General features: G+C 45.2%; 1 protein-coding gene across 3 annotated transcripts in view; it reads right to left on the reverse strand.

The window, feature by feature from the left end:
- The window catches only part of LOC142589936 (kinesin-like protein KIF19), a 170,212-nt gene extending 151,727 nt beyond the window's left edge, over nucleotides 1–18,485 (reverse strand). For all 3 annotated transcript variants that reach the window (XM_075701654.1, XM_075701655.1, XM_075701656.1), the window contains exon 1: nucleotides 16,746–18,485. In XM_075701654.1, the coding sequence (XP_075557769.1) occupies nucleotides 16,746–16,808 (63 nt within the window). In that variant the 5' untranslated portion in view covers nucleotides 16,809–18,485. The remainder of the gene's footprint in view (nucleotides 1–16,745) is intronic.
- Nucleotides 18,486–22,010: the final 3,525 nt, after the last annotated feature.

Genomic DNA, 22,010 nt, shown 5'->3' on the forward strand with positions numbered 1-22,010 from the left:
ACGTCATAGATTACGATGTATTTTATCGCATTTCGGCTTTTGCAGTTCAGCAAAAGTTCTTGGAACTTGCTGTGTCCTGCCTTTGGATCTTCCAGAATACAATGTAGTTCATCTTTTCCAACGAAAAATTCTGACTTACCAAGAATTTTCTCACAGTAAAATCAGGATTTTTTTCCTTTGTATCCTTGAAGGGTAATTTTACTAACAGGTGGTGTCCAAATCCGCAACCCCCTGACAGATCCCTTTGAGTAACCGATACCAATCTCGAAGGCTATGCTTTTGCTGAGTGCATGCGCCGGAAGCAATTGACGGACCCAGAAATATGTATATGACCACCATGATTTCGACACCACTTATGCAGATCGTTTTCCTCTTTAGTGCTTCTTTGATGACGTCATGTGAAGAACTGGAATCACCATAATGTGGACCGAATTCAGTCACTATGAATGATGAGATCGCGAGAGAGAGGAATGCCGATTGTTAAAGTAGCAGTGACAGTTTGCCTGGGTGCAGGTGGTACGTGCTACTCCAGACGTTGGGTGATGAACGTAGCATACAGTGAAGCAGGAAGTACTAAGTTGAATTCCAGAGCGATATACAGCTATCATTACGTTGCAGTATTACTGAACCAACGGTTACGTGTAATGAAGGAAAATACCATAAAACGAAATCATGTCAGGAGAGACAGAGTGGTCAGTATGGCGAAGTCAGTGAGCTGAAGTAAAGGTGTTACAAGAATCGCGATTTTCACATTCAGCGTTCACTACTACTACACTACTAAAGTGTTTACAGGTACCTGCTTCCCTCTATGTACTCGGACGAACTTGCAACATGAGTTTAGGTTTCGCAATTTCGTAGCAGGTAACCGACACAGAAAGAGGTAAAAGTGCTGAAAATTGCTTTCATTTGAGACGACATGCAGAGTAGAAAAAGAAAGAGAGAAAAAAAAACGTACACGCCTGCCATAACATGTACTCCAGTAAAAAGTACTTGAGTATGATAATAAGCAGGGTTTCGCGGCAAAAACAAAATTTGGAGCAAGAAACAACAGCGAAGAAGCACGGACGTTTCCAAAAACGAACTCTCCCCTGCGTTGAAAGCGAGCGACCCGATTACGTGACAGCAGACGACGGAGCAGACGACACACCAGTGTTGCCAGGCGTTCGTTTCCCTGCTTTTTTTTTCTTTGTTTTTAGCCAGAATGTGCCTGTCCCAGCAGGGGCACCATTCTTTTCCAATTTTCCGAGCTCACGTACCTCTCCGGAATGACGCCACTTGAACCTTTCTTTTTTTCTCTGTATATACACTTTATTTTGCTCCTTTTTTTATTTCGCTATGACTGTATCCTGTGGCCGTCGGGTCAACGAAAATGTGGCGCGGCATTTGTAGCGAGACGGTGGCCTTACGTCTCGCTTTAAGTGTGTTACGTGAGGTACGATAACGTTAACACGGTCGGTTGACCTGGCTTTTCGGAACATTTCTCTGCTTTCAAAATTGTCGATTCTATAATGTGCATTTTGTGTGTGCCTGAAATCTCATTTTGAAAAAGCCTTTATTTTTATTATTTTTTTCATTCACTGTAGCGGCGGTTAAAAAGGTTACTTAACCAAAATTATTTAGGCTGTGTTTATTTTTTTCGTTTGGTCAGCAGCTGTTGCCCCAATAATAATGCTAAAGAAACTCGTTGGCCCCGGCGGGCGACGACTGTTTAGTTGTATATGCTGGCGTCTCACGACTACTCGCGGTTTTGATTTCCAAGAGCACTTCGTTTCCCGTGACGTAAGTGGCAAGCTTGTAAACAGCGATGATCACGTGAGCGCGCAAACCTGTGACGCACGCTATTGCACCGTCGAGCGTGTCATTTGAGCTCCTGTTTCGTCTGCTTGTTTGGTGGGAAACCTGTGTATTGTTGCGGCACCATCGTAATGTTTTGTTGGACAGATGTCCACTACGCAGTATGATCAGGTCATGAAATAGCTTTAGCCGCGTTTTAGCGTGTCCGCAAACTTCTTACCGTTTATGGTTTGCAGGGTAACCGTAGAGGTGCATGGCAGGGACAAAGCTGATCGCGACATCTGGTTATGCAGTGTCTACGAGGGAGCACGCAAAACTAATCCTTCATTGTGTGAATCGTTTGTCCTAGCGCCATCATGGTGGTGTCACCCATTGGTGTTACCCAAACAGCGCCTTCTAATTGCACAAAAGCGTGCGGTAAGGCTGATAGCTAATATACCGTGGAATACTCACACCAGAGAATATTTCAGGCAGTTCAATATTTTAAGTATATCTACTTTGTATGTGTTCAAACTGCTTTGCATTTTCAAAACAGCTGTAGCAACGAACAATAATAACCTTATGCTAACAATGTTTGAGCTTGTACGTCATGAACCTACATATGATGTACGTCACTCTATGTCATGGACCCTACCGTTAAGTCGCACCAAATACCGCACACTATCTTTATCGTACAATCTGCCTAGGTACCTAAATGTTCTCGAAGATAATCGTTTTTCTCTTAGGTTGCTTTCTACACAAGCATTCATGGAATTGATAAATCTTTTCGAGCCTTCGAACGAACAGCTCACCTGTGTAACTGTATGACAATGCATTGTAGCGGACTTGAATGAATTCTATTTATCTGTGTTTTGTCTACGTTGGGGTTAGAATTGTGCAATGGGAATTGGCGAAGAAATTGTGTAATTGCGTTAATTGTGTAACATCATGACAATGTAATAGATTACGTGTAAAATTACAATTATGCAATATATTACGACTATTGTGATTTTGAATTCTGTTTCTGTGTATACTTTGCAACCTGTCGCATTGCCTTCGTTTTTCACCCCACTACTGATCTGTAGGGCGTAGGGGGTCCTCAAGCTGCATTCGGCAGCTTTTTCCCTTCCGTCCTATCTCATTTCTGTACTTTGTTTTGAGAGAAATCTATCTATCTATCTATCTATCTATCTATCTATCTATCTATCTATCTATCTATCTATCTATCTATCTATCTATCTATCTATCTATCTATCTATCTATCTATCTATCTATCTATCTATCTATCTATCTATCTATCTATTTGAGCTAACCGTGGGGTCAGACCCGGGACTTCCCCACAACCTTGCCGGAAAGAAAGAATAGATTTCGCCCGTTACCACCTGCACTAGGAAACGAACTCCTTCCCACTATCAATATCCAGTCGGGAACCGGATTAGCGAGCCACTGAGTTATAGCCCTCTTTTATTTTCTTCATGGTGATCATTATAGTGATAAAAAGACGTATGTACAGGACAAATATAGGCTATTGCGAGCAACAAATGTTCATATTGCAAGAAAGGAAACTGAGCATCACATGCAGAACTAACATCATACAACCTTCATCATAAATGTACCACATCTGAGCTCGTACTTAGAAAAAGCTTCATTCATCTCATAAACTAATGACACTAAGTCTTCTCAAAGTAACACACTCGGCTATCTACGTACAGCTGCCAGCCTTTCTGTATATAGAGGTAGCAAGTAGAGAATGCTTCATCCAGGACACCCTTCAGCCGTTAGTCGCAGCAGTTTGGATTGCTGCCAAATCGTCATTAGACTTCCTATTTCCGTAGGGAATTTCAAGCAGCGAAACAAAAGGAAATAGCACGGTGGAAGGTGGGGATAAATATGAGGGACGTGGCATAGCTAGAACATGATGTGTGGCCAGATACTCCGGGACTGACACAGCAGCGTGAGGCCTCGCCTTGTCGTGCAAGAAAAAAACCACTTTCCATATGACGGCAAATCAATACAGCACCACCTAATTACTTGGCGCAAGCGTTTCAGCGCATCATTCTAGAAGTTATGGTAAATCGTATGTCCTTCTGGCAAATGTCCGCGGTGGACCCTGCGCCTATGGTGACATAAGATGCAATCAACATTGCTTTGTTTCTGAGGGTTGTCGCTTATCTTTTTGAGGGGGATGTGAACCATCACCTCGCCTTTCGCTGCTCGGTCGCTTCATTTGAGGATTATAGAGTTAGCATGAATTTTCATCTAAGGCATCTAATTTCATCTATTGCTTAACACAAATGCCCAATCACTTCTGGACAATTACAAAAGTTCAAGAGCAACCATTCGTCTGGTTGTTTTCTGTTCGTCTGTCCGCATGTGGGCCAACTTCCTTTTCTTTTTACATTCAGTTTCCGTTTCTCTAAATCGTCGCGTAAGATCTGGTCACAAATCTCTTTTCAGTTTAAGATGTTCTGATATCACGCGCACGAGCAGTGACACGGCGATTTTCATGCAGTCACTGTCCCACACGTTCCAGAACAGCAGTGTGACGTTGCGTTCACGGTTTGGCCGACACTGCGAACGATCTTGCACCGAATTTCCCGAAACTTTCGGGACCGTTCAACGACATGGCTTATCGATTATAATTCGTCACCATAGACACGCTGATTCACGTTTCATGTGCCACAGAGGGTCATCCTAACGCTGAAGTTAATGTCGACTGTTTGGATCGCACCGCTGGCGCGATCGGTTGGGAGGAACTCGGCGCTGACGCCCGTGGTTGTACCTGGGTCGCAAGCCCCAAGGGTAGCGTTGGCCTGGCGGCCTGGGGTACAACTGGAAGCATCCGAAGGTCCCGGCAAAGCATGAGTCGACTGGTAACAACAAAACAACTTGTTTATTTTAACATTGCAAAGAGTTGGCGGTCAGGTTGACCGAAGTAGAGAGACGGGAGAGCACTTTACTCAACAGAAGAAATCGGAGCCCTGCTTTTGGCGTCCGGGGGCAGCTGTTTTTATACTATCGCAGTTGAGGGCAAGAAGGAACCCCTCAATAGACGAGCACGTGAATGTACAATGGGCTAATGGTGACGCACACTGTCGTAGCGCTGCCGTAGCACAATGTCGTAGCACAATGTCGTAGCACAATGTCGTAGCACACTGTCGTAGCGCTGCCGGTCGGGCACAATGACTGTAATGAGAGGATGATCCCTGCTTTCGCATCGCCTGGTTCGGGCACAATGACTGGAAGGAGAGGGTGCCCCTTTGCGGTCGCATCGCCGCAGTCGCGCCTGGAAACACCTGGCGATGAGCGTTGCGGCGACGACGATCGGGCCAAAATGTCTGCCGCCCCGCCGCAGTCGCGCCGGCAAAACCACGTGTCGCAGGCGAAACGCAACACGACTCACTTCTCGAAATTTCTACTCATCACATCCCTAGCGCGATGTCCGACTAAATGCGTTAACAGTGGGTTGTAAACACAATTCGGCCGCTTAACGAGTTTTCATAGAAATGCTTCCAAGGCTCTCTCTACTCTGAGCACGTGCAAAGCTACTCAGTGATGGCCATTTTTGTGTTTTACTATTTTAGAAAATGTAGTGAAAGATCTGTGCTTGATGTCTTCTTAAAAAGGGTTTACGAAGTAACCTCACATCTCACTAAAGCCTACAAAGGAGCTAAAGCGGAATATCCAATGAAAAGACGAGGTATCGCTCAGTTTTCGGCGATAAGTCAGCCATTGATTAAATTAACGAGTTCAAAAGCTGAGCGACAGCTCAACATGGAGCCGAAATAGACGATGTCCATAACGTGGCGGCTATGTCGTACTTACGGCTCTGCAATTACTTCCGGCACATATAATCCGCTAAAGCATCGCCTCAGAGATCCGTTCTTGCAAGTGCGAGGGAGCGATCACTGGGCGCTGGTTGTCGACATTACCAAGTTCGATAACTGAGCTATCGCTCGAATTTTGAGCTTGGTAATTTGTGCGGCTGTAATTTGTGCACCATGCATACAGAGTGCGGAAATCTGTGCACGTATTTCGGAGGCCACTTCTAGCAATATAGTAGCGAACGAACATGACGTCGTGTGCATCAAAAAAAAAAAATAAAGGACTTGCTTTTCGAAAGATGGTGATCTCGCCTGTGAAATTCTGTTGCCGTTGTAGTAAATGAGTTCGGAGGCGTACCAATTGCTGAAGTGTGCTTAAGGATTTACATAGTAATACGCAGCGAAACGAGCATTCCATGCGTCGTTTCAAGCTAGATCAAACTGTCCCCAGACAAACAGTATATTAATCGCCAGAGTCTGATCGTCTGATTCAAAACACATGGACTTTCTGAGAAATATATGGTTTCGAAGCACCAAACTCCCGCCATTTCCATGCATACATCGGCACCGCAATGTCATGTTTACCTTTAGAGAGAGAGAGAGAGAGAAAAAAAAAACTAATGGCGAGACCGTGAGTTAAGCCCGACAAAAGCATCGGTAATTCTATCTGTAGATATTACGCTGACAACTATAGCGAGAGATCATGATCATTAGGAACGGCAGGGTAATGCAAACATTAGTGGAACATTTTAAAAAATCAATTCATACCGTACAGTGAAGCTACATATGTTTGTGGGAACGTTCGATAGTAGAATAACACTTCGAACGTAAATCAGAGAAGACAGATCATTATGGTAATCAGAGATTATGAACGAAATGAGATGCGACAACTACGTTGCGGAAAAAACGGAATCACGTCATTGGGCAGCAGACATTTATTGATTCAGTTCCTTCCCTTCTCACAGGCGGGGTCGACCATAACAACGGAGAGTTCTCGAAAGCGATCCCCAAGGATTGAGCGGATTCGTGGAAGCTGCTTTTAATTGAAGCTTCTGTTGAAGAAAGGCATTGTACACAACGAAGGATGGGCACAAATAAAAGGCTCAGCGAATCACTTAGCAAACAGGGATTGACCCATAAGCCTTGACGATAATCTCAGGAGGATAATCCCTGTTGTTGAAACGTTAATTCCAGTGTAAGGCTTCCCTTGTACGCCCACTGCTGCTTACGTTGTCTCTGAGGTTTTTCCAGAGATTAGTGAAGAAACCGAATGCTTTAAATGAAGGGAAAATAAGACATGAAAGGAAGATCGCTAGTCTTTGGCTAGTGCTGTACTAACTTGAAAATACGCCGAAAAAGTCACGGGGCCAGCAGAGAGTCTCAGAACACTGCAAATCATGACGCATATGAGCGACAGCAATCGTCACAGATGTATGCCGCCAGAATGCTTGGCATGTATGGCCGTGTTTTGACGGAGATAGCAGTAGTATAGACTATCGCCTGGACAGTCACTGACGTGGGCAGTTGCACAAGCATGTCGTAAATAGCCGTAATGAGATTACGTGTACACCGACAGTTGGTGTGCTGCACATCTGCTGCGAGTGAGGCCAGGCAAGTACGTCACAATTTAAGCTCTTTTCACGGTTTCCACCCCACCATCTTATGTGATCTCTTGCTCTCTCTCCCTCTCCCCCTTCCCCATCTTTAATCTCCCCCATCCCTCTCCCATGTGTAGGGTAGCAAACCGGTTAAGCTAAACTGGTTAACCTCCCTACCTTTCCTTCTCCACTTTTTCCTTCCTTTCCGGAGAGTATAAAATTATGAATGCCAACGTACCGGCTGTCCTGGTGTCTTTTCGTCTTCGAAGTAGGTGATTTCTTTTCTCCTTAGGAAATGATATACATCTTTGAGCTTGTTTAAGGGCACGAAAGGGAAAAGAAATAGGCATTCATCCGCCTTGTAGCGCGAAGCTACCATGGAAACCCGCACGGGTTTTTCGGAAAGAAAGTTTTGCAGTTCAAGAAAAATGTGTCCTGGTCCAAATTTTTTTTTCCAACTGCAATGCTTTCTTTCTGAGAAACCAGCGTGCGTTTCTTTTTTAGCTTCGTGCGAAAAAACCGGGCCTAGGCGAATTTTTTTCTTTTCTTCAACATTCCTTCACCCTGCGGGCTTCCGCAGAACCGATTTGCCAACTTAAGTGCGTTACGTATTACTTTACTTATTACTGATCAGGTGAAAGTAACGTTGGCATCCTAAAAGTAGCGCTAAAGAGATAAGAACGACACACGGCGTTGTAGTATTTTGCCGTGTGTTTTTCTTGTATTTGTTCGTGTCCTTTCAGCGCAATTGTCTTTCTTTTTTGGGGGGGGGAGGGGGGAGGGGGAGGGGAGAGGCTTCCAGTATGGTAGACTAACTAACCCGAACTACTGCCTTCATAGAAGTTTGTTCTCCCACCCCTCATGTGTATAGTTCTACAGGGAACTTAGGGTACTAAAGATAAAAGATTAACTGGCATATAATTATTTATTGTGTAAAATACCTCGCTTTCCACTAGTTCACTTCGCCCCCCCCCCCCCCACAGATTTGTGAACCAGCAATTATTGACATGGCTGAGCCACAAATTGAAATTAAGGAAAAGAAAGAAAAGAAGTCTCAGTGTAAGATATGGTTTAGCTCTGGTCAAGATCACAAAAGTCTTCGACACAGCAGGAACTACTTACTTTGACAAGAATCAAGAAGGAATGTTTCAACCCACATCTCAAACGGGAATCGTTGCTTGAGAACGGATTGGTGTGTTCTGTTTCACGCTGGATCACTTCATCGACAGAACCACGTTTCGAGCCGAGCCGAGCCAAGCCGAGGCCGACGGCACTGGCGCTCTCCTATACGATAGAGACGGGTCCTTGCTTCTGAAAGAGATTTCTATCTTTCGAGTCGTAATAGCTTTTGGGCCGTGTGATGACGTTCAAGCACTCAGCAGCCCTTTAAAGATTTTCAATCTGCTCCTAGAGGGGACAAGGGCAAACAGTGCAAGAACATGGACTAGAACGACCGAGTCGATGAAGCTGTGAGCCATATGTCTGATCCGATTGCCACGTCATCAATCATGCACGGGTTCCGTCGTCAGACCCGCTACACGTCAAGAAAACCGGCCCCACAGGCCGAGACCTTGAAGCATCACTTCGGCCAATGCTCGGACGTTGCGCTTGCTGCTGGGGTCGCAATGGCCGCGCGTATAACGTCGTGAGGCTTATCGACCAGGCTTCACCTGAGTAAGGATACCAAACAGGTCTATTCATTTTCCTTCTCTCCCTCTCTCGCTCCTAGAATGGCTTGTTTCGGGGGAAACTGAAAGCGTCGAATACAGGAAAAAAAGCGGGATTGAATCGAAAGTGGTCGATGATGGCGTATCTTTTCTTTCGTGCTTTTCTTTAACACGTCTTTCTTTCTTTCTTTCTTTCTTTCTTTCTTCCTTCCTTTCTTTCTTTCTTTCTTTCTTTACTTCTTTCTACGTATGCGCTTTCGTGTCTGTATTACTTCGCTCTTGTTAGCTCCTATCACTGTTGAAGGAGCGCAACCTTCGGATCCATGTAGCCTTTGCGAGAGAAAACATCGAAACGCCTTTCGGAGCCTTTCGCGAATTCGTCTTCTCCATCATTTGCCTTGTTTCTTATTTTTCGGGCACCTGCGCGCTTTTTTGACACGCATGCAGACAAGTCTGAAGAATCGAGAAGCAGGAGAATGTGGGAGCTGGCATCGACGTGATGGTTATCACAGAACTCGAGCTATACTGGTCGCGTAAGGTTAAGTTGTGCTATGGAAGAATACGTGGCCGTCGTACGACGTCTTGTAAATTTTTTTAGAGGGACACTAAGGCGAAACAGGATATCAATTTCGACTGATAAAGCATTCTTTTCAAAACTCCATTTAGGGTAGTGTATAGCGGCAAGAGGCTGATCACTATCGAAGAAAATGAAGGCCACACGTCAATACTTTGGAACACTTCGCGTCGAACATTAGCGTCAGCGTGACGTCGACGTGACGTCACTAATTTCACAGTCTCTCCTCGTATACGGGCCGCTGTGGTGATATAAATGTTCATAAAGTGTGCCAAATTTAGTTCTCGACTTTTTTGTGGTGCAGTGTAGTACATCATCGCTGATAAACAATCAACTAGGGCCCAGCAGATACCCTCAAAATCCATGATGTCACTGTTGGCTAGTGCGGGAACTTCATGGCGGTACCGCCATTAGCCTTTCGTTTTTGATTGGTTTCTCGCCTACGAAGCCTCCTTTCTCGTATGAGCTGTTTTTCCGGCATTGTGAAAGTGCAATTTAATAATACAGCCTGCATCCTTGTGTACATGTCCATGGCCACAGTCGTTCTTCTGTGGCAGACTGTTAGACACCAATAGCTATAAGCCTAATTTAGTTTTGATTTGCAGACCGCGTACCTTTAAATTTTTCTTTTACCTTCGTCGGCGAGAAGCTGATGGATGATTATCGGTGGAGGGAATGAAAGGCGAAATTCTGTTACTGAATTACGCGTCCTTGCCAGTAGGTCAAAAGTCAGCAAATGGTTTGCCCACAGAATACTCGTTTAGGTAAGTGACCCAGTCAATCGATTGATAAATAAATAAACAAACAAACAAACAAACGAACGAACGAACGAACGAACGAACGAACGAACGAACGAACGAACGAACGAACGAACGAACGAACGAACGAACGAACGAACGAACGAACGAACGAACGAACGAACGAACGAACGAACGAACGAACGAACGAACGAACGAACGAACGAACGAACGAACGAACGAACGAACGAACGAACGAACGAACGAACGAACGAACGAACGAACGAACGAACGAACGAACGAACGAACGAACGAACGAACCCGTTTTACTCACCTTGTCACGTGGAAACCCAAGGCGTTGTAGAACTTCAGAAGAACTTCAGTTTGGCCGAATTGGTGTTTACTGCATATCATATTGACCGCAAATAAAGACGGGGACAGCGGAAGAGAACACAAAAACGACACCGCCCGTGTCGTTTTTGTGTTCTCTTCCGCTGTCCCCGTCTTTATTTGCGGTTACTATGATAGGCTGCAGAACTCATTTACCTTTATTTTGCCGTGTGTAGGGCAATACAGATGAACATCGGCAAAGTTTTTATCGCTACTTCTATAAGACAATAACAGACTGCTTAGATTTAGAAAGCCAGCGCAGTTTTTACTGTGTGCCAACGCCTGTTGTCGACACTCAACAGTCTAAATTAAAGAAACAAAATCAAACAAGAGAAAGTATCCGCATAAAATACTTATCACGCACAATCATCCATCACAGAGACCCGAGCCGTCGCGACACATTTTTTTGGTGCCACCCACACAACTTCGTCGAGTTGGCGTTGACAAACGACTCTGTTATACAGCGCCCGCTTATACGTCCCACTAAACCGGGTATTATCCAAATTCTGGTGGTGGTTCTCACCACCACGCGAAGGTCGATCGTAGTATTCCAAGCGCATGCAAATAATGCAGCTCACCTATACAGATTTACTTCACAGGTAAAGTCAAGTCAAGCACGTTGTTTATCTTCGTCGCCGCATATACGCAGTGTACGATTTATGTAAAACTTGCTCCTTGCGCGTGTTTGTTGGAGCGATCTTATTGCTTTCTCTCCATTCTGCAGAGAAAGCTTCACCACAGAACACATGCTGATTTCCTTATTCAAACATACATGAATGACAGAAAGGCTGTCACCAGCTGAATTGGAATAACCTTGTGGCGTTTAAGATGCAAAGCTGAATTTTAGCGAATGTAGGGCACCAGAATATCGATTAGGGCCACAAATTTTTTGTGGTAAAATTGCTGCAGATTGGTAAAGTTAAAAAGAAACGGAACCGAAAAGATTGCAAATTTGTAACTCTCCACCAAAGGCAGATATTGCAATTCTGTAAACTATATTTGCTAGAGCATCTGAAGCAGAATGATGCGATGAATAATTTTACAGCTTGCGTGAAATTGTTCCAACATTTACAAGCTTTTTTTTCAAAGGTCTTAATTAGTCGCATGTTTGAGATCGGTGCAGAATAAATTAAGTTTGCCCGCTTTATGCATGACCATAGATCCAGTTTACGGAATCATGATGCAGTTTTTGCTGCTGAGGTAGTGGTGTAAACTTGATGCTTCAGCTTTTTCTTTTTAATTTTGCCATTCTCACCAATTTTTGTGATAAACTTTCACGGCCTTAGTAAAACGCGCGAGTTGATGCCAAGGAATACAACTTCACCCTTCCACTTTATAATCAGCTGCCGAAATAAGGTTTCCTCCTAATTTTCTTGTACAATAATTACCCTTTATGTGCGAGCATGCCGCTCTTTATAGAAGGCAGATCACAAACGTCAGAATAACAGATACGGGCCATGCAAAATTTATTTTCAGGGTTTTTACAAGTTTCGCGCAGCCTACAACTGTGATGTCCAGGGTGCAGTGCAAACACTCCATACTCTGGCAAGCCAATGAGTACTCCGAGATTTGAGAGTATATGCTCCCGAAAACAAAAATTTCACTCTTTGAGGTTCATCTCGTTTCCCAACAAAACGCAGCCGTCCGCCTTTGCGCGACTTTCCTTCCCTTGACACCGCACGCCCGGTACTTCCGGGTCACAAACAGCACGAGCCTATTAGCGTGCCACAGCGTTCTTGACGGTAAAGTACCGAGCGCGGTTTGCAATAGGAACGATATGGACGTGACATAGACAATCATAAGTGTTTTGGAACAAAATGAGCCACCAAGGGTGGATATATTTCTCAGGGTGATAGAACGGAGCGGAGATTAGAAAGTGTTTCAGCATTCCCGAAGTACGACGCCGTTATAGCTTCCGGGTCAATATGTACAAGTGCGACTGTTTTAATTTGAGAGCAACCTTCACTTCGGGTATGGTATGGTATGAAGAACTTTATTTAGGTCCTGAGGGATCAGTCTGCGACTGATGCGGGCCGCTCTCACGTCGGTACAGAGAGGCCGAGCCCATCTGCTGTCACACGGGCCCTCTGGACAGCCCTGAGTTGGTCCGCCAGCACATCACTGTGCAGCATCCGCTGCCGCCACTGTTCACCTCGAGAACCATCACCGGCCAACGCCAAGCAGCGCCAAAGCATGTGTTCTAAATCGAGCAAGCCCCCACACTCACTACCATAGACTGAAACCCCGCAGTCCGGAATAATTTTATTCATGATGACCGAGTTTAGGGTACGTCCGTGCCTGCAGAAGCCTTAATGTAACCGCGTGTGGCCTATTTAATTTAGAATGTGGCAGGGGGAATGCCCTGCGCCCTAAGTAATAGTGCTTGGTGATTTCGCTGTAGGTTAACAGTTGGTCCCTGTACTCAGGAGCGGGAGATGTTCTCATTGTCAGAGTGGGGAACAAATTGGAATGAGGCCTATCGCATTTGTGGGACAAAGCTGAGTTCCGTCGATTGAAAGAAGCAGAATTTCAGTTTAGAATCTGTTTTGCAAAGAGTGACGAGACTTTTCGAGTTGAAACAAAACTAGGGCATAATGTTTACAAAGCCGCAACATTGGATCAAACACAGATGTGGCTGTTCTCAAAACCACATCTGCCACAGTGTATAACGTGGGCACTGGCACAAATAAGCTTATAGATCGAAGTTCCCGTAAAAGCTTACAACCTCTACGAGGGTTTTCGGAAAGTCCTACTCACAAATTAGTGGCATCTATTAGACAGGTGCATAATTCCTTAACTTTGCCTGCTTTAGATGGGTCAATAGGGGAACTTTACAGAAGTGCCGTATCACTTTTATTACCGAGTTACATAGTTGCAAATCTGATAACTGTGTTTTTTTCTTAATCTTAGCTGCCATTTTGAACATTTGTTTTCAAGAATGCAATGATGGCTTTAGTCAAAAATTTACTCTCTACAATCGGCATCGCATTTCTTGTTTTCTATTTTAAGTGCAGCAAACCTAATCGAATTCGGTGCACGGCATGCCTAGGAAAACTATTTCACCATTCTCATGTATTTTCGATAGCAGCTTCTTAGCAAAACTTCTTTTCTCCTTGCACCTATGCTCGTATTTCTAACGCGTCCGCGAAACTGTGCACCATGGGTTACCTAAACAACAACAACAACAAAAAAAAAGCTTTAACGGGAAGGTCTATATCAAAGCCGACTCTCACGCCACCTATTCAAATACGTGTAAAACGCATAAATGCGTCTATGAGACAACCCCTAGGCCGATTTGAATGTAATACTTGTGGATTTTGCAAGACAAAGACCAATTGTAGCGACTGTCGGCAGCAAAATTTTTATTCGTGACCCAAATTTTCTCGAGAAACTTCACCAATATTCGGAGTATAAACGAGTGGGAGCACGAAATTTGCAAACTTGCAATTCTGCACCAAAAACAGGATATTGTTTAAATGAATTTGCAGCTTACGTGAATTTGTAACAACGTTTAGCAGAGTTTTGCAAGGTCCCCGTCACAAATTAATGGCATGATTCAGAGGGGCGCGCAATGCACCAGTTTTGTCTGCTATATGTGCAGTATCAGTGGCAATTGAGAAATCTGTGACATTATTTTCCATTGGTGAGTTACAGAGCTGAAAACGCGCTAGTTGTGTTTTAAGAAATCTTGCAATCTTCAGCAGTTTCTATTTTTAAAAAATGGCAGCCTTCTTCCCAACCTTCTTTCCCCCATACATGAAGGGGCTGCTCTGCTTGCAGAGCTATGCCATAAGATCACTCATTTACTTTTCCAGATTCTCAAATGACCTGCCGGCAATAGGAACTAAATACAAACGCTATTGTGTCACTATAATCTTGTTAGGTCTGACTAGGCTACATTCCCGCCTATTACAACGCCGCGCAGCACCAACATTCTTGTCTCTCCAGCAGACTGATATCGCGTTCCCAAATTTCGCAGGCTCACTCTCACCCATCAGGATTTGGCTGTTCTCTAAAACGGCGATTACGTCAGTTTACGCATTGTCCCCGCTCATCTGTGTTGAACGAACGGAGAAATAGATTCGGACAATCGGGAAGCGTGGAAGCTGACAGCGGGTTCCGCTTAGCTACCCTCCGCTGCGGATATTAGTATACGGATGCCAAACGGTAAGTAAGAAGAAAACAACGCGCATAGACCTTCCGAGTACGCCAGCTTAAGCCGTCAGTGCAGCCCGTGGTGATGTGATAGCGCGGGTAGGTTAGGGAGGCTGCCAAGCAAACGTGACCCGCACGAGTAAAACGAGTTGCACAATGGTACGGCCAGCGTTCGCAATACACTCACGGAGCGATTCACCCATGTGCTCTGCACGCTTAACTAACGCAGAAATAATATAAATGCAAAGAGAGCCTTGCGGTAAGTACGCCAACTGTAATTAAATATGTATTATCACAATAATTAAAGATATCGGCAACGGCTGCAGCTGCCACTCGGTTGGTCGAATGTATGTCTTTTTGAAGTGCGCTTAGAGCATGTGTACATGTTTATGAGTGTCAAGTTTGATGCTTTACATGTGTGTGTGTGTCTGTGTGTGTTGATAGCTTGCCCGTGACGGTGTTGGTCCTCCAATATGGCTGCATTAATGACGTAGTGCCACAATATTTACTGCCATAAGTAACCTAGCTACTGTATTCTCAGAGACGCGATCGGAGCGCGGCTGGCGTCTGTGCCAGAACCACGAGAAAACCACCGCGCGAGACGCCAACGGACGTAGCCTCTCTCAGCGCTGGTCCTCCAACATGGCGGCTATTATAACGACAGTGCAAGCCAGCTATAGCCTCTTCTAACTAGGCTAACCTTTTCTAGCTCGTGACTCGTACTCGTAAGTTTGGGTAATCCAGTCGAAAATCTTCATGACGAGGTGCGATTGGGGTCTCCGAAGTTATTCGTTATACAGGCCACTTCGCTGTAAAGATGACGCAGCGCCATGGTCCCAATAGAACCGGCACACATTTATTTGTTCGTTTTACATTTCGTTGAAGAGGCGTTTGTTGTAGAGGCACTCGACACGTTGCGTGATCGTGCCAGCGTACCACGAACACTTGTTTGGAACACCGAGCCCTTCAGAGGGAGTTTGCATTGACGGCCAACAATTCACGAAAACTCAAAGTCAATAGACGTAAGCCCGAATGCTGTCCCTTAAGCTCAGGGCTGTCGGCAGAGCTTTGTTATAAGTCTGCATTTTTTTTCCGCACGGAGCTATCTGAACAGGTCCATCGACAGTCGCGCTTTAAAGCGAGTGCCTGAAAATGTACAGTTCCGAGTTTTTTTTAAATTTTCGTTCGTGCCGAAAATTCTGGTCATGGGCTGAGGCATTTCGGCTGAGAGTGAGCCCAAGGCTGTATTTTTATTTCCCCTCCGAGTTTCGTGTGAAATAATTTGCACTCCGCTTACAACAATAGCTTAGTATTGAGTTATATCAGAACCCGAATTAAAATTTTAAAATAGATGTAGGGAGTGTAAAGTGGTAAAACCTTGCCAAGGAACTAAAATGTTCGTGAAAAAATTTACATCGGGTATATCGTACGAAGAAGCACAATATATGGAAGACTGCTCCAGTAAGAACTCGCAGTTGGTGTGGCAACTGAGTCCGCTTTTAAATATATTACGGTATTATTTTACATTCATCATATATCAGACATGCATTGTACAATATAAGACGTTTCACAATGAAATTTCTTCAAGTTGAATCAAGTACAAAACCAGGGCGGTCAAAATAAATAAAGTTATCTTATCATCCGTCAATACTCGATATTTATGGAATAAGTTTTGTCACAGTCCGTGTTACAAGTGCACAATAAAAACATTCTAGCTTTTATCATGACACTGTGTAATAAGGGCACACTTACGCCTCGTGCAAAGCGTGCCTAGACTTTCGAGGTGGTGAACCCACACTATACACCAAGGTTCATCGGAAGTCACGGGTCCGAGGGTAGCGAAAACGGAACCTCATAGACGTGAGGTTTGAGCTCACAAAATTCGGAATTCCAAATTTCCGAACCGTGTCCTGATACAGATAGCAAATATCACACCATTCGGCGACCTACAAAAGTATACAAAATCCTTGAGACTTCTTGCGCACACGACATAAGAACAATGGGGAAAAAGACAAATGTTTCCTTACCAGAAGCCGCTGTACTTTGGCTTCGTCGCCATTTTCCGAGGCAGGCGCCTTCCGGTTCGCCATGTCACCTGTTTAGTTCACGGCTGGCTATTCTCTCCTACGACACGTCGATTGCATTTGCTCTAATGGACGGTAGCAATTGTTCGCCGTTTCCCGTTGAAGGCACAGCACACCATCATACGAGTTTCTTTCACTAGTATGACGTATGATAGTATGACGTCCGAGCAGCCTCTGTCAATATATCTAAGTTGCCGTTAAAATGAGCCCTCTGTTGCGCTTGACGCTAAAGCAGGCTATGATGATCGCTAGCAGATGACAGGCAGTGTTCAATGGCATTCCTTTTCGCACAGTCATGGCACGTTGGATGCGTTGTCAGCAGACGTTGAAGGAGATGCTGTGTTTTCAAGGATGACTGGGCAAAGCGTGTCATTTTCGACACTGTGCAATTCGTAAGGAAGGGAGTGGTTACTAACTGATGACGCAGCTGCATATGACGGAGGCAGGCGTCGTACACATGTTAGACGTAGGAAATGCCTTAAATAAATTTTACCGGTTTTTAACAGTCGACGGAACCCCTCTTTCGATAGGCTACTTGTAAACTGACTGCTTTCCGAGACGCCAAGCGCAATCTGCCAACGTGCCGGAATGCACACATCGATCTCACTTTTGTTGCGAATCTTCCAAATCTCTTTGAAGTAGACGTCTGCACATTTGGCGACGCAAGTCAGCTCGGAGCCCTAACGACACGATCCTGCTAATAACTGGCTAGGAAAGCGCACTTCCTAGTCTTTGTCAGCAGAAGACCTTGTAGCCGGTCGCGCGTTGATATGCAGGCTCGCGCATACCGACGAAACTTGTCTTTATCGATATCTTCACAAAGGGCGGCTAGTCGTGGTGTCGTTCATTGGTGGAAGTGCGGCCAAAACCGCAGCTACCTCCGTCACGGACAAACAGTTCTCACAAATACAGGCAACGCACTTGTCGATAGAAGTGTGCCGTCGATGCGGTGCGCGTTCGACTAGCCACATGAGGTGTGAGCTGCGACGAGAAAGTGGCGTGCTTGCGTCGTATTCAGCTCAACAGCGCAGGGAAAGGGCGACGCGAACACGTCATAGGTGACAGATGACGTTGAAGAACAGCACACGTAGACACGTTGCAGGTAACAGACGACTAGCTCTCTTACAGTTGCGCAATAACTACACGAGACGACCAATGATAGAACACGTTTCACGGCAGACGACAAGCTTGAAGTTCAATGTCGACGAAATCATAGTTCGAGCTCTTGAGAAGACAATATAGTATGTAACACGCTGCAAGCCAGACGACTAATTTAAGTTCCAGAGCAGGCGACACAGCTATAGCTCGACGCGGCCAGACAGCCAGACGTCACTAAGCTTGAGGTGAGGCATCACTGCCATTGTACTTTGCACAGCAGACGACAGATGCAAGAACTATTGCTGCGTGGCAGACAAACACCCGGGAAGCGTGCAGAAGTACAGCAGACGACAGATGCACGCGCTATGCAGAGTGCACGATGAACATCCAGGAAGCGTGCAGACGAGAAGCAGACGACGAACGACGAACCGCGCGCGCGTTCCGGTACACTGTGTTCTGGCTCGCGCCGCCGGCGTCAGCTTCGCAAAGCGTTCCGCCGCCGTCACTGGTCGTCTGGCACAGGCAAAAGGCACCTCGTTCCGTTTAAGCGGGAAAAGCAAAAAGGGATCGATGCCGGAGGGCGGCGTGCGGACGATATACTGCTGGGTGGAGCTCTCTTTTCAGCGTGGCACCAGTCGATGGGAAGCAGTCACGTGACAGCGTACGTGATCGAGCCCCGGTCACGTGTCCCCGCGTATTCGCGAAAGCGCATAGACGACGCACAGGCCTGCATTTCGCCGGAGCCCGGCAGGCGTAGGGTCGATGTTCCGCCGTCGTCGGTGAGGCAGTGACACACTTTGTTTCATTTATTTATTTTGCATTTTATTTGTTTCCAACTTTTACGGCACTCTGTCGTTTCTTTTTCTCTCTGCCTCTTTATATTCGTTTCTTCTGGTAAACTCGAAGCTCTTTGTAAGTTTTGCCAGTTTCACTTCAGCCGTCTGCTTCCACAATGGATGAACGCAAGGAAAAATTAACTGCGACTTCAGAGTTCCCGGCATACCTTTCATCTCGTGTCTTAACTACAGTGACACCACGTCCTGCTGCATATATCGGCTCAGCCAGAGACAACGACCGTTTATGTGGACGAGGAGCATTTTCATTTCGAAAAGGCTTTGACGTCATCAGCAAAGCCACAAAGGCGAAAATGATGGGCGTGGTGGTAGCAACTCGGAAACAACACAAGGGCTGCGACGCTGCTTGCCGTAGTGGGGCAGTCTGCTACAGGGTGCGTTATTGCTGACAAGGATACACGCCTCAAATCTCGGCCACCTTTGCTTCTTTTCTTTTTCGGTCGGTTCCCAAGGGCCGTGGTGAAACTGGGTTGTGTTCGAGCACCTGAAAATTGTTTTCCTCGCGACCGAAATAGGAAACAAGTCGCGTAAAAGTGGGCGGCACTGAACATAGGGCGCTCTTTCGTTTCGTTGTGCAACCTTGTTGGCGTTGTTTCCAGAAGCCGAAGTCATGGAAACCTTCGGGTAAGGAAGAAGAAAGAAATAGGAGAAAAGGGCTCATGACAATGAAGTGCGCAACAGCATATGAGGTACAAGTGTGGCCTGAATAATTGGCCCTTTTCGAGTCTACCGCCCTCTGCGAGTGTACTTACGTGACTGAGGGATGGTCACGTGTCCTCACGGATTCACAAAACGGCATGAAGAGCAGCAGTGGCAGCTGGCTCGAATTTAGTCAGAGCCCGGCGCGTTGGATCGATGTCCACGTGCACCACAAGATACTTGAAAACGCAGTTATATATATATATATATATATATATATATATATATATATATATATATATATATATATATATATATATATATATATATATATATATATATATATATATATATATATAGTGTAAGCATTTATGCGGACTTCATCTTCATCTGTACAAAGTCATCATCAATCATCGGCTCGTGTTCGTTTTTGCGTCGGCGCCATTTTTCCTTCTTGGAATAAGGCGTCGTCTCAACCGTGGTATTTCAAGTGGTGGAGGTGCTTTAAGATCCCTTCGACCTCAATCCACTTCAAGATCTCTCCTGGAGCTACGTTCGGGACGCCGCTTACGCCAAGAGGCCGCCATGTCGCAAGACCAGACCATATATATATATATATATATATATATATATATATATATATATATATATATATATATATATATATATATATATATATATATATATATATATATATATATATATATGTATATATTCTGTGTTCTAGGAGACATTCTAGATTTCTGTGGCAAATTGCAACGTTTCACATATTCAGGTAGATTACTGGAAGCGGCGGATATTAAGAAAAGCCTAGGGAGCTCATTAGAAAGGCCCACTAATTACCATTTTATTGAGTCGTTATAGAGCACATGCTGTAATTGAAGAAATGAAGCCGGACGATAACAAAGTCGTACCAAATCGGCCGAAATTGCGACAGTATGTCGCCAGTTACGAGATTTTTGGAACCAAGATCTGCCAAAAAAACGCCTCGGCGTTGCAGTTAACATCACTATAGGTTGACGGAGAGAGGCTTTTGGAAAACTAGTCATTGGGACGTTAGTATAATTCCTAACACATTTTGGCGATGGACATATCGAAACTGGTGCGAGTATCCCCTACTTCTAGGCTTCAATTTCGAAATTTCAACATGCGCCCTACAGTGAATAAACAGAAAGTTAGAGGAAGTTTTTGTCTATTAGGGGGAACTGAACATTCGGGCTTATCGTGCAAGTAATGTCTTCCTGAACGCGTAGGATTACGCCATATGCCATAGGCTGGTCTAACTGCACTCTCGTGATGGAGAAACCACCACGGTGGCACAACAATAGAATAATAAATCAACGTTTGCTCGAAATCAGCGTGTAGAAACCACGGTGGCACAAAAAAAAGATATCAACGTTTGCTCCAGGTCAGCGTGTAGAAACCACGGTGGTACAAAGAGATCAACGTTTGCTTCAGGTCAACGCGGAGAAACCGCGGTGGCACATAAAAATAAATCAACGTTTACTCCAGGTCAGCATGGAAAACCACGGTGGCACAAGAAAATGAAATCAACGTTTACTCCAGGTCCGCGTAGAAACCACGGTGGCACAAAAAAATGAAATCAACGTTTACTCCAGGTCAGCGCGTAGAAACCACGGTGGCACAAAAAAGAAATCAACGTTTGCTCCAGGCCAGCATGGAGAAACCACGGTGGCACAAAAAATGAAATCAACGTTTACTCCAGGTCAGCGCGTAGAAACCACGGTGGCACAAAAAAGAAATCAACGTTTGCTCCAGGTCAGCGTGGAGAAACCCCGGTGGCACAAAAAAAGAAATCAACGTTTTCTTCAGGTCAACGCGGAGAAACCGCGGTGGCGCATAAAAATAAATCAACGTTTGCGCCAGGTCAGCATGGAAAACCACGGTGGCACAAAAAAATGAAATCAACGTTTACTCCAGGTCCGCGTAGAAACCACGGTGGCACAAAAAAGAAATCAACGTTTGCTCCAGGTCAGCGTGGAGAAACGACGGTAGCACAAGAAAATGAAATCAACGTTTACTCCAGGTCCGCGTAGAAACCACGGTGGCACAAAAAAATGAAATCAACGTTTACTCCAGGTGAGCATGTAGAAACCACGGTGGCACAAAAAATGAGAAATCAACGCTTGCTCCAGGTCAGCGTGGAGAATCACGGTGGCACAAAAAAATAAATCAACGTTTGCTCCAGGTCAGCGCGGAGAAACCACGTTGGCACAAAAGAAATCAATGTTTGCTCCAAGGCAGCATGGAGAAACCACGGTGGCACAAAAAAAAAGATCAACGTTTGCTCCAGGTCAGCATGTAGAAACCACGGTGGCACAAAAAAGAATCAACGTTTGCTCCAGAACAGCGCGGGGATACCACGGTGGCACAAAAAATAAACGTTTGCTCCAGGTCAGCGTTTGTACCCCATCTTGACCAAGGATGTGCCATCGAAGGCACTGCATCCATGTAAACGATGGAGGCGTACTCGTGTCCGAATACAAACGTTTCAATCTTTGATAGGAGGGCATAACCCGGCGCCAGCCTCGCATTAGACTGAGACGCGAAAGCAGATCACTTAACGAAAGCTCCTCGGTTTAAGACAGACAAAACA

This window comes from Dermacentor variabilis, chromosome 8 (genome assembly GCF_050947875.1).
Source record: "Dermacentor variabilis isolate Ectoservices chromosome 8, ASM5094787v1, whole genome shotgun sequence".
NCBI lineage: Eukaryota > Metazoa > Arthropoda > Arachnida > Ixodida > Ixodidae > Dermacentor > Dermacentor variabilis.